At 33.1% G+C, this 14,654-nt stretch overlaps 1 protein-coding gene across 1 annotated transcript in view; it reads right to left on the bottom strand.

The window, feature by feature from the left end:
* The window catches only part of LOC131079269 (probable rhamnogalacturonate lyase B), a 132,955-nt gene that overhangs the window by 71,567 nt on the left and 46,734 nt on the right, over positions 1–14,654 (bottom strand). The window contains exon 13 of the mRNA XM_058017176.2: positions 4,276–4,432. Coding sequence (XP_057873159.2) covers positions 4,276–4,432 — 157 coding nt within the window. The remainder of the gene's footprint in view (positions 1–4,275; positions 4,433–14,654) is intronic.

Here is a 14,654-nt window from a genome sequence, read left to right as displayed (position 1 = left end):
ACTAGCAGTGGTGAATTTTTCTTGGGAGATAGGTTGGTCTCATGGTTGAGTAAGAAGCAGGATTCAGTATCTCTATCTATTACAAAAATAAAATACATTATAGTAGCTTCTTGATCTACTTAGGTTATGTGGATGAAATAGACTCTTAAGGATATCGGAGTGATGTATGATGAAGCTATTCCCATCACATGTGATAATACCAATTCTATAAACATTTCAAACAATTTGGTAATGCATTTGAAAGAACTTTAAACATATTTCAATTCTTAAGAGAGAAGGTTACAGAAAGGAAAGTCAAATTGGAGTATATTTCTATAAGAGAACAAGTTACAAACATTTTTACTAAATCATTGGTGAAGGATACTTTTGAGTATCTCAAATTAAAACTAGGGGTTATTTCCCCTCCCTTCTCTAACTAGATGCATTTTTTTTATTTTTTTGTGGGGGGTGGGGGGGTGCATCTTTCCAAGGCGAGATTCAAATTTTATCCTTTGTCTCATATTGGATTGATGTCCATGCTACTCTCAAGAGGAGTAGTGGAGTATGTGGTGTTTATTGGGTGATGGATGATCCATATGTCATATTGTGGTATTTGTCTTTGATGTCAAAGGGGGAGAAATGGAGATGATTTCTTGAAGGCGAAGTATTTTTTTTCTTCAATGAAAAGTGGGGAGATTGTTGGAAATGTGAGTTTGGATCTAAGTTTGGTTGTCATTGATGCAAAACTTGGTTGTCCAGATGGATTTTGGTCTGGATATGATTTTTTCTATTATAGGTTTTATTTCTCTAGTGTTTGGTGTTGCTATTGAGTTTGATGTTTTAATTTTGGTTGTGGAAAGTTCAATATGCAAGAAAAAGAGTTCTTGATACATGCAAGAAACAATGTTTAATATATCATTGGTAGAAGTTGGTTGCTACTATTCTCTGACAATAAGGGTGTCTATAAGACTAGTTCAAAAAATATTTGGCAGCCTCCAAGTATGGTGAATTTTGTGTTGCAATTTCATGGACATGTTTGTGTAGTTCATGCAATGTTTCTCTGTTCATTCTCTAGTGGTGCTCCTATTTTGAAAGTGAGTTGTATTGGTTTGTGCTTGGTATATTCAGTTATGTTATGGTTCAATGTGTCTAATTGGATTATCTTATTTGGATCATACCTTTTTTGTCCAAATATGGATTGAAGGTTGAGTCAAAACATATTTATGGTTCTTACCATGTTGGGTAGAGATCCGCGTTAGGAAATTTACATTAGAAGATTTCTTTTGGTTGACTATGTGCTAAACCTTATTGTTTATCTACATGTTTCATTTGGTGACAAATTTGGAGGATGTGTTGGTGCATGTGGTTCATTGGATTTGACTTGGAAGGATGCATTGTGATGTTTTTAGGTCTCCTCTTTCTCCTATAATGGGTTGCCTTGAGTATTTTGGTCTTAGTGGCTTATTCTTGTAATAATGTTTATTATGTTATTGGTCGACCTTCAATTAGGTTTTTGATGATCTATCTTATAGTAAGGAGTGTGGATGTGTGATCTATGTATGGGATAGTGTGGTAATTGATGAGAAGCAAATGTGAATGATATGCAAGAAGACTTGAGACTGATAATGTGTAAAATTTAGATAGTGAAGAGCTTTGAAGGTGATACACTCATTGGGATAGTGTGTTGTGATAGTGGTGATTATTAGACATGTTTTCCATAATGTTGGTCACTTGACATAGAGGTTAAAGGATAATTTCATGATCAGGGGATTCTTCTCATACCAATTATGCTATTCTTTTTATTTCCAAAAGGCAATGGGTCTCTTGGAAGCCTCTTTTGTATCTTACCCTAAAGCAGTGTGCCTCAGTTGAGCAAGTCCATGTATCTTTCCCTAAGGTAGTGGACCTCAGTCTTGCAAGTCCTTCAAGTGCATGTTTCTCCTTGTCTGTAATCCTAATAGTTTGTAATCAATTATATTTATATTGTGAGTATGGTTCTCACCATGGTTTTTCCCTAATTGGACCTTTTCCACATAAATCTGGTGTTCATGTGTGGATGGTTGATATTTTAGTATTATTCTAAATCATTGTTTATTATCAGTTAGATCAGATTTAAAGTGTTTTAGACTGATTCACCCCCCTCTCATTCCTACCGTGGGTTTAGCAAGATATTCAATTTGTAAAACTCCTTAGTGTATTTTTGCACATTTTTTTCTCTTTGCTTCAAATTTTGTAAATTTTTGAACAAGTTGATTTGGTAATTTGTAGGAATAAATTTTGCCTTCAGCTTCATCACCATTCTCTCCCAAGATTTCATTTTGTCTTTTCCTTTTTTTTTCCTATCAGTTTACAAGTGATCCCACCATAAAGATGCATGTCACTTCAATTTTGTGCATGAAAATTTCACTATTTGTTAGGTCTTCAATCAACTCATAGTAAATATACTTCTCCATCTCTGATATTCAATCCATAAATTCTTCTAGATTCAAATTTCCATTAAAATTAGGAGGTTCAAACCAACACTTTCTACTAATTTTTCCCATTGCTTTCAAAAAAGCTTCTCAATACTTCACTTTCATCTTCATCTTGTACATTAATTTCAGATGCTACTTCTTCTTCATCATTATCACTGATGTCCACCATCAAAAATCATCTCCTTTGTGTCATTTTCTTTGCATCCAACCTTGTTGTGATGTCTTTCAACATATACAAAAGTGTTGCTTTTGCACCTCTTGGCGTCACACCTTTGTGAACACATCTTGTATGTCATCTCAAGCAAGTTCTCTATAGTTGCAGGTTTGCAATATCTCTTCTTTACGATCTACAATAAAAAAAAATTAGGACTTGATTTATGGAACTCTAACTCCAGCTACCTACTCTAATACCAAATGATGTAATTCAAAATTTAGGATTCTTCCTAGCCTAGTGAATTATGTAGAATGAAAGAAATTCAAATTCAACTCAAACAACCTAAATTATCACAACTAGATTCAACAATTTAATTTATTATTTGATGAATAATTACAAACACAAATCATGATTATTTCATTGCTTAATTTTTTTTATTTGTCATTCATGTATCTACACACCTCTATGTTTCCATTTGTACACCTCTACTCCCCTACCTTCACACTAAACTTTTTTGTATTTTTGTATATTATACATATTTATTCCCTCTCTTCTTGGGTTTGTCTTTTCTTCCACTATGTACAAAAATATAATTTTTTACTTGTATTCTATTTTGTCACACTTTCGTTCCCCATGCAATTATCTTCTTCCTCTATTTTTACATGCATTTTCCTTGTAATTCACACACACCTTTCTTCTCTCTCTCTCTCCATGTTGAATCACTCACTTTTTTCTTAACATTTTTGACACTTAATTTCTCCAACTTTCTCACACCTTAGCTCCTCACCTTCTAGGCTAGCATAGTGTTGGGTTTTTTTTTAAATCTACATTTTTTTATTAGCACAAAACCAAAAATGAAAAATGGCATTGGCTTTCAACATTTTCATTTCCCAATTAATCTTTCATTCTCCTCTCGCATTTGCACACTGGAAAAGAAGGATATTAGTTTATTCATTTCTATTTTAGATAAAGAAAAAAAAAACTTGCAAATGGATTTTTGTATGCCAAAGATATTGTAACCACATTTCTTCTTTAACCATCCATCAACACCAAAAAAAAAAAAAATGCACCCCAAAATTTGAAAACTAATACATACCACAAAACTTAAAATGAAATCTCTTTTATTTTTGGTTGATGTGGATTACCCATTTTCCTTAATGCTCCTACATCAGTTAATCCAATTTAGATAACTGCAGTCATGTTCTACGTCTACTATAACCAAAACTAAGCATTGTCAATGCTCTTAATATGTTTCATCTACATATCATCACATAATATCATCCTAAACTGATTACAACATATTTTATAGATGAGAATTTCACATATGCTATATATCTATAAATAATATATCATTCTTCTAATGAAATTCTATAAAAGGATTTTAAGTATGGATTATCTTGAAATGATTGGACTAAAATTATAATCATTTTTTAATATATTTTTTATCCTTAGATTCATTTGAGATGCTATGCCAATTTTATCGAATTACAATGTTGTCTCTATGTATCTAATATTTGTATGTTCTTAAGGTTCCATTCTATATCTTTGTATATCCTTGTGTGTCTTTTTTTGTATTGATATAGTACATTCATAATTTGGAATCACTTATATCTACAAAAAAATTTATTGATCTCTAAAACTAAAAAGGAATAGGAAACGTTCACTTACTTTTCTGGGTGATTTAAGTAAAGCTTATTAATGTATTTAGGATTTGGATCTGGAACATAAAACTCCATTGCAGAACGATTAGGATAGCCAATCTCCCATATTGTTGGACCATCTCTTGGTGGTTCATATATAAGCTCACCTAAGTCAAAATTATAACCTACATAAAACATGACAATTTGATTTATATTTAAAAAATATTCCTTGAAGGAAAAAATAATGAGTTGTAAAATGATGTCGAAGATTATATGATTTCAACAATATCATTGATAAAAATTTATTTCCTATAAAAATTAAAATTTATTATCAAATGACAAAAAATATAATCATAAAAATTTAAAATACATTTCATATAGGCAAAATAAATAAGTATTAATATTCTTTAATACTAAGATATAAAAATTAAAAATTTAATCTTATGGACATCTACCAAAATATAATAAATTTTAAAACCACATATTATATTATGAATGTGTGAAAGGTCTTAATATAATTAAAGTGTTAAGGCTTTTAAAAGGTACCTTTAATACTCTTGAAAATAAAGAAATATTAAAAATTTCTAAACCAGCATAAATAAACTGTCATTGATGAGGGTAAAACCTTCATTATCTTTTAGTCCTTGTGACACCTTAGTAGACCTATATGTCTCTACATATTTAGGAATCACCACTATCTAATATTCTTCAAGGTTATCTCTAATACTTGATACCTCATCTATCATTACTTTGTCATACTTTTTATAAGAATATTTGTTCCCAAAGAAGAGAACATCTATTTTAGAAATAATTTAATAATATTTCTAAGCTACATATTGAAGATGGATGAAAGGGAACAATTGGATTTTGAAGCTAAGTCAATATTATCATTTAAACACAACTTTTACAACCACTATTTTCACAATAATTTGCATACTTTCCATAGTATTTACAAGCTAAGTAAAAGATTTGTAAGTGTTACCCTCATTATCAATCATCAAGTCCTTGTGACACCTCAGTAGACCTATATGTCTCTACACATTTAGGAATCACCACTATCTAATATTCTTCAAGGTTATCTCTAATACTCGATACCTCATCTATCATTACTTTGTCGTATTTTTTATAAGAATATTTGTTCCCAAAGAAGAGAACATCTATTTTAGAAATAATTTAATAATATTTCTAAGCTACATATTGAAGATGGATGAAAGGGAATAATTGGATTTTTAAGCTAAGCCAATATTATCATGTAAACACAATTTTTACAACCACTGTTTTTACAATAATTTGCATACTTTCCATAGTATTTACAAGCTAAGTGAAAGATTTGTAAGTGTTACTCTCATTATCAATCACCTACTCTTATGCATAATCTTACACATTCACATCACTATATCTTATCCTTTCTCTTCATCTTCAAGATTCAATTTTCATTAAAATGTGGCAATTTTTTTACATCTAAAATTATACTGTCATATTCCACTTCACAATCATCTCTAATTATACTATAAATCTTGGGAAGTATTTATGACTGGACATAGAATAAGTCATACATTTCAATATCCCCATTGATAGAGTCCCAAAAATTAAAATTTGGCAAGTTGATACACATATCTACTTCAAAAAATAGAATGAAAACAACTTCTTCCCCGTTGAAGTTAGTATAATTCATTATATTTCCTCTATTTTTAAATAATTGTTCATTTTCTTATATAATGAATAACATCTACAAATTGTATAAAATTGTATATTAGCCATAAGATCCTCATAAATCTTGAATGTTTTATTTTTCTTGTTAGGTTACATGTATGTTGTGTACAGTTAGAAATCCTTACAAATATTATAACGGTTAAGATAGCTAAAGTTTTGTAGGTAATGTTGGATCATAATTCATGATGTACTTTTGGAAGTGAGATTGCTTATATTGTAATTTTCTTTTAACTTATAACTCAAGTTTAATATTATAGCTTGTTATTGGACTAATTTTTGTCTTTTTTCTATATGTTGAATTATCACATGAATTAGATCTCAAGTCGCATGGGTGAATATTAGATTATCTTCTTAGTTTTGAAGATGGTGGTTCTAATTTCCTTTTGGGAGATCCTAGAAATTTGAGTTCTTTGATTATGTTAAGATTGGGTGATATTTTAATTTTAAGAGAAGCATGTTTGTGAAGTTCTTGTTGCATAGTTAGAATTATAGAATGACATGGTTATGTTTAAGAATTTCTCAAAGGTTTATCATGATTCATGGGTGGCTTTAGATTACTTTCAATATGAGTTTTTGGTGGTAATGTATAATTGTGTCATGTTATATTTTGGCCTTGAGTAGGATTTTTGGCACATGTGATCTATTTTCTTTTGTAAAAATATATTGGATAAAAATAGATGACCTAATTAAGGAAAAAAAAAGAGTGTTTTTTTATTCTATATTTTTTCATGTATGTAGCAGGAGCATTGGTTATGATTTGGGGATAATATTGTAAACTTTATTGCAATGATTATCTTGTCATGAAGAGATACATTCCTAGATATTATAGTCTTATTGTTTGAGTTTTGATTGGCATGAGATTGTAGTGTCATAAATTGTATGCCTTTAATTAGGTGTCCAATTTCACACTCTCCTTGTACTCATTTTAGTATATCTCATTCCTCTGTGCATTATAGGAACTTTTATTAATTTAAATTAATATTTGATTTAATATTATGGGTCCTCTCTTAATTAATCTCACCAAAATCTGGTGCAGTAGTACCTACTTGGGTTCATGCCTCCATGAGGCAATTTTGTCAATTTTGCTTTAATTTTTTGTTTTGATCATGTAATAAGGCCTTTTAGACCATTTTTAACTTATTTGTATCAATTTTTAGTCTTAGGAGGTTATTTTTGGGCCATATGGAAAATATTATAAAAGTTGTCATGTTTGTCAAAATATTGTCATGCAACTTTGCATTTTTTGATTTGTATGGGAAGATGAACAGTCATAACTTGAAAAGTTGGTTGTAACCATTGTAAATTCCTTTAAAAAGGCTTGGTAAGTTTTAACACAAAGGGAGAGGTGGTTGGAGATGGTGAATATTGAAAATCTTGAAGTTGGAATAATAAAAATATCTTTGTTTTCTACAAATCTGAACATTTCCTTGTTTATTTGCATTGTACATGTTTGTATGAATTGATATTGATCTATAAAGGATTGGGAATTAAATACTATTGAATATTATTTCTTTTTCTTTTTCTTTCTCTTAATTTCATTGAGTTTTGAGGAAGTTATGAATGTTTTGGTGGCTGCAATTTCTAGATTTTCCCTGTAATAGTCTTGTTGCAACATGGTGTATATCCTTGTACGGACCTATATTGGCTTGAGACCAATTAGAGATAAAGGAGGAGTGAATATAGTTTCCAAAACATTTTTTTTCACTTCATTTCATTAATTAGATCAAAATTTATGGCATTTTCTTCACAAACAAGTTTGAAACCCTAGTTAGGGTAATAGTGAGCAAACAAGTCAAATTTTGAATGGTTCCATACAAAGTGACCACCCCTGATTTTCATGTATGTTGTATAAAGCCCAAATGGGTGTCTAAAACCATGTTTGTATTCTTGATATCATGATTTCACTAAAAATTATGGCCGAAAAAAACCCAATTTGTTGTCCTAATTAGCCTTAGTTGCAGAAATAGCAGTCAATTTTTTAGGATTTTGTTCCAAAACAACCCCACTTGAAAATTGGATATATTGTAAATGAAAAAAAGGGTATCCTAAATGGTGATCAGATTCTTGATTTGAGACCTGGCTGGGAAATCATGCTAGAAAAATCATGTTTGTTGTCCTACAAGGCCTAGTGTCAAATTGTGAAGAAAACTACTTTATTTGACGTGTTAAGATTTTAACAAAATGTTGTTTTAGTTGGTTTTGAATACAACCACCCTTCTCTAGATCAAACTGGTATCAGAGCCCAAAGATATAGGCAAGTAAAGTTTGTGTATTGTCTTTTTGCAAGTTAAAGGAAGAACCTGGATACCAAAAGACTAGGCCAAGGGAAAATAAATGGGCCTAAGGTGAGTATCATGAAGACAAGAAGAAGCAAGGTGAAAGAGGATTGCTTGTAGAAGAATAATGGGAATTTTGAGAAGATTAGTCAGTGGAGACTTGCAGAGTTAGGAGGTACCAAGCAAGAAACAAGAGAAAAGAAAAGAGAAAAGAGAGATGAAGAAGAAAGATGAGAAGGCAGAACAAGTAAGAATTTAGAAAGAGATAATAAGGTTGAGACAATCCTTGGAAGAAATGGAAAAATATAGGAACTTGAGATGTAGCATTTGCTTGAAAAATGAAAACCAAGCAAATGGTTGGCATTTACCAATAAGAAAGAAGGTAAAGTGGCCTATCAAGAAGATCATTTAGAAGAGAGGAATGCAAGATAGGATGGAAGAACCCGACATTTGGAAGTCTTTGTTGATGAAGGAAGAGAAAAAGCCATTTGAGAAAGAGTAAAAGGTAGGTAATACAATGGTAAGCAAACCTAAGAGTGTTTTGACATCAACAAGCATAGAAGAGTTAGCTTGGGAAGTTCAAGGTGTATTGAATGATCATGTAGACAAAATGGTTGATAAGTTTTCTGATTTTTTGCTTTCAAGGAGATATGTTAGTCACCCTCTAGTTTTTTTTGAAGGGTTGGTTTGTCATATACAGCAGTCTATGACAAACAAAATGAGGAATGTGATGTGTCTAAAGAAAGAGATGGTGTCTATACAAATAATGCATTTGTCTAGGAGGTTGTAAATGAAAGGAATTTAGATCATAAAGGCTTAATAATTTATGGGAAAGAGATTGCAAATTTGAGCAAGAAATGCTTGAGGGAAAAGGGAAGTATGGAGCAACATAATGATCAAACTGAGTTGCAGATGGAATTTAGACAATTAGACAAACATCAACTACAAGTGGAGCAACAAAAGAGGGTTACAGATATCAAGGAGTGCAATGTTAAAGGTACCAAGATTAGTTATGATTTACTTCTTTTAGAAGAGGGAATTAACACTGATCAAGAATCCATACTTGTTGACATGATAGTTAGAGACAATGAGAGAAGACAAAGTGCTTTTGATAAGATTGGAAACTTGAGAGACAAGAAACCTCAAGTAAAAGATGAAGAAGTCATCGTACTATTTCAAAGAAGACAATATGTAAGGATTTAAAGACATTAGTCAAAATATTTCAAGCATGGTTCTCATGTTTCTATCCTGCATTCAAGTGGAGCCTAAGTCTTTCTTTCTCATGAGTATGGTGCAGGAGCACCTAGTTGGGTTCATGCCTCCATGAGGCAATTTTGTCAATTTTGCTTTAATATTATGGTTTGATCGACCATTTTGAACTTGTGTGTATTTATTTTGAGTCTTAGGAGGTCATTTTTGGGCCATATGAAAAATATTGTAAAAGTTGTCATGTTTGTCAAAATATTGTCATGCAACTTTGCATTTTTTGGTTTGTATGGGAAGATGAATGGTCATAACTTGAAAAATTAGTTGTAACCATTATAAATGCCTTTAAAAAGGCTAATTAAGGTATAACACAAAGGGAGAGGTGATTGGAGATGGTGACTATTTAAAATCTTGAACTTGGAATAATAAAAATATCTTTGTTTTCTACAAATCTAAACATTTCCTCATTATTTCTTTGCATTGTACATGTTTGTATGAATTGATATTGATCTAGAAATGATTGGGGATGAAATACCGTCGAATATACTTTCTTTTCCTTTTTGTTTCACTCAATTTCATTGACTTTTGGGGAAGTTATGAATATTTTTTATTAGGATAAACAAGGTTTTGAAGGGCACCTGAAACCCTTACAAATAGAGATATGCAATCATAAGATGGACTAGACTACCTGGCAGCAGACTACAGTTTTTATAAAGGACCTGAAACCTTTGGGACTTACAGGAATCCATCTCCCAAAACCCAAAGGTTGCACAAAGAATAAATAAAAATTACAAGCAGCCATAGTCAACCAAACACCAACCACCCATGAAAAGATGAACATTACACCAAAGGTTGGCACAAGAAGAAAGTCTAAGTCAAAAAATAATAGACCTTAGAAAATAAAGAATGAGGGTTTTTTCAGGCACCCTCAACCAACAAGAAGGGTTTTCCCAGGCTCCCTTAACCTATAATAGAATCTTTGGGCCACAATAAACCACAGAACCCAATCCTAATCAAAAACCAATACTGGCCAAACTGGGCCCTTAAAAATTACTAACATCCAGCCTATCCCTACAAGAGAAAAAACATAGGGTTTTTTTGGGCTCCCTCAACCACCATGGGCTTTAACATGACTCCCATAACCATATGCTTGAAAATATGCAACACTGAGAAGAACTTGCCCATCCAAATCTCCACCTCTATACGAGAAAAAAGAAAGCTAGCAAGAAGACCAACGTCAGCACCTTTATAGCCAAGAGATAGGGTTCCATCAACCCCCCAATAGCACTTCCAAGAAACACCTGAAGTATCAAACTTCACCTTAATAGGAGAGAGGTCAACTCCAACCACATTCATCTCCCCCTCAATATAAGATAGGACCACCTCTATAGGAAAGACCAAAGTAACACAAAGATGCAAAAAATGAAGCACAAAGGTCAAGGCCTAGAAAACAAAGAGAATGGAGAAAATAAATCCCCCATCAAAGATAGCATCTTGGCTCACAAGATAAGAACAAAGAGAACAAAACCCCTTCAAAATAGAAAACCCTAACCACTGAGGTTCATAAGGAATCCAAAACAACAAAACCTCTTCTGAAAGATAAAGAATAATAGAGGAGAGAAAGGAGAGATGATAGACCAGGAAACCATCAAAGTTCCAAAAAAGAGGAAGATAAGAAGTTGAGAACAGGGATGAGGCCCTCAAATATTCAGCCATGAAGATCAACCAGTCAGGGTAGAAATAGCTTCTACATGACCCCACAGAACAAGGATGGAGCCTCCCATATGGAAACTAGTGAGCCCAAAAGAAATAGCATTCCAGAACAACCCATCTCATAAGAAGAAAAACCAACATAGAAAACCCACCAAGTGTATCAAGAGAGACACACAATAGGAAAAACGCAAGGCCCACAAGGAGGGAAAACAACAACTTAACAACTACCAAGCCCTACACACAAAACAAGACCTCCAAAGAGGGCAGGTCTAACAGATATCCAGAGAAAGACCTCCAAACAAGGGCAAGGGAAAATACATGTTGGTGCCAAGAAGACACAGCCACAGCCCACCAACCAACCCTCCAAACCAAAGGTTGTGACATCCAAACCAAGGAAAAAGGATAAGAATAGCCTCAACATCCCCCATCTATCTCCAAAAACCTCCATAGCCACCACCGAAACCCTAGGGTTAAACCACACCCTATACCAACACTCGTCCTAGATAGCAAAAATAGAGGCAAAGACAAGAAGAACAAGAACCAGTCGCACCACAAAGGAACCCAAAGTGCCATCCTCCCCATCTGAATCATCCCCTACAACATCATCAAAATACCTAGCCACTCCCTACCCCTACATGCACTTTCCCATTCTAAAACCCCTAGAGGAAGAAACTATTATCAATGGGTTATGTCATTGTCGAAAGTTATGAACGTTTGTTGCAATTTTTAGATTTTCCCAGTAACAATCTTGTTGTAGCATGTTGTATGTCCTTGTACAGACCTATATTGGCTTGAGACCGATTGAAGATGGAGGATTGAATCTAGTTTCCAAAACATTTGGTTTCACTTCATTTCATTGAGTAGATCAAAAGTTATGGCATTTTCTTAACAAACAGATCTAAAACCCTAGTTAGGGTAATAGTGAGCAAACAAGTCAGATTTTGAAGGGTTTTGTGCAAAGTGACCACCCTTGATTTTGAGATATATTGTATAAAGACCAAATGGGTGTCTAAAACCATCTTTAAATTCTTGATATCATTCTTGCACTAAAAATAATGGTCGAAAAACCCAATTTGTTGTCCTAATTAGCCCTAGTTGTAGAAATAATAGTCATTTTTTTAGGGTTTTGTTCCAAAACAACCCCACCTGCAAATTGGATATGTTGTAATATTCTAAAAAGGGTATCCTAAATAGTTATTAGATTCTATATTTGAACCTGGTTGGGAAATTATGCTAGAAAAACCTTCTTTGTTGTCCTACAAGGCCTAGTGTCAAATTATGAAGAAAACCACTTTATTTGAGGTGTTAAGATTTTGGAAGAATGTTGTTTGAGTTGGTTTTCAATATAACCACCCTTCTCTACATTAAAATCTTAAATGGGCCTTTATAACATAGGTGTGTCCTTTAATTCTTTCATCTCCTCATTTCTCACCTATCTAGGCCCTGCTTTAACATGTGTGTCCTATAATTTATCTCGACCTCAAAACTCAATTTACATTTATTCCTAGCCTCTCCTTGGAATTTTGGACCTTGGGTTTAAATTTGGGTCTATGCTAGAGGGAGAAAGGTGCCTTGGGTGCCCCACTCCTAGGAGAAAGGTGTCCTAGGCAGCCCACTGTTGCAAAGTGTGTGCCCTTGGTCTCCTTATGTTGTGCAATGCAGTGCTTGGGTTTGTGACATGGCTTAACCGCCTCCTATGGATTCTATAATTTTAGTGGTTGTATCAGGCATTAACAAGTCGATATTTTGGTGCAACGTCAACCGCACTTGTAACAAGTGGTATCAGAGCTTGGTCACAGGTTCAAACCCCTCACTTGCACTAGAGGGATTGTTGCAAGGTATGTGCCCTTGGCCTCCTTGTGTTGTGTAGTGCAGTGCTCAGGTTTGTGACATGGCTTAATCACCTCCTATGGATTCTATAAGTTTATTGGATGTATCAGGAATTAACAAGTTGATCTTTTGGTGTGACTGCTGAAGAAATTTGTTTGATTTCTAAGATTGAACCTAAAGGTGTTGATGAAGCATGTAAAGATGAAAATTGGATTAAATCAAAGGAAGAAAAACTGAATCATATTGAAAATAATAATACATTGATCCTTGTTCCTAGACCTAAGGATAGAAATGTGATTGGAACTAAATGGGTATTCAGGAATAAGTTGAATGAACAGGGTGAAGTTGTTAGAAACAAAGCTAGACTTGTCTGTAGAGGTTTTCCACAGATGGAAGGTATTGACTATGAGGATACTTTTGCTCCAATGGATAGAATTGAAGCTGTTAGATTATTTTTCTTATGCTACTCACAAAGATTTCAAGTTTTATCAAATGGATGTCAAGTCAACCTTTCTTAATGGTGAGTTGGAAGAAGTCTATGTTGAGCAACAAAGATGGATTTCGGTTGACAGATGAAAAGGACATGGTTTGCTGGTTGAAGAAATCATTGTATGGATTGAAGCAATCCCCTAGAGCTTGGTATGCTAGATTGGACAAGTATTTGATGAAGCTTGGATTCAATAAAGGTAATTGCTGATAGTAATTTCTATTTCAAGTTGATCAGGATAACATTTTGATTGTTGAAGTTTTTGTTCGAGACGTTATTTTTGGAGGATATGATTGTTTGTGTAAGAAGTTTGTTGAAGAGATGCAGAATGAATTTGAGATTTCTATGAGCTGTGAAATGAAATTCTTTCTAGGATTTCAAATTACTCAATGAGACAAAGGTATTTTCATATCTCAAAGCAAGTATGTGAAGAAATTGTTGAAGAAATTTGGATTTGAAGATTCTAAGTCTATTGGTACACCTATGGTAATCGGATGTAAATTGACCAAGGATGATGATTCTCTGAAAGCTAATCAAACCAGATACATATCTATGATTAGTGGATTGTTGTATTTGACTCAGACTAGACCTGATATCATGAATGTTTTGTGTCATGTTGCTAGATTTCAAGTTGATCCTAAGGAAACTCATGTCACTGTTGTGAAAAGGATATTCAGATATTTGAAAGGAACTGTTGATTTTGGTTTGAGGTATCCTAAGAATGATGACTTTATTTTGAGTTCTCTTACAGATGCTAATTGGGCAGGTGATGTCGATGACCAGAAGAGCACTACAGGTGGTGCATTATTTTTGGGTAAGAAATTAGTGTCATGCACAAGTAAGAAGAAGAATGTTATTTCTTTATCTACTGCAGAAGTTGAATACATTGTTGCTACTAGAAATTGTACTAAGGTAATTTGGACGAAGAAAAATTTAAAGGATATAGGACTTATTTAAGATGATCCTATTGTTATATACTATGATAACTCAAGTTCTATCAATATTTTTAAGAATCTGGTACTGCGTTCTAAGACTAAGCATATATCTATCAAGTTTCATTTCTTGAGAGAGAAGTTGAGTGAGAAAGAAGACAGATTGCAGACATCTTTACGAATCACTTTCCTAAAGATACTTTTGAGTTTCTTAGAGACGAGTTAGGGGTGATTTCCCCTCCTGATAAGA

Source organism: Cryptomeria japonica, chromosome 4, assembly GCF_030272615.1.
Source record: "Cryptomeria japonica chromosome 4, Sugi_1.0, whole genome shotgun sequence".
NCBI classification, from domain to species: domain Eukaryota; kingdom Viridiplantae; phylum Streptophyta; class Pinopsida; order Cupressales; family Cupressaceae; genus Cryptomeria; species Cryptomeria japonica.
Note: the sequence above shows the minus strand (reverse complement) of the source record. Positions and strands in the feature narration are given on the sequence as shown.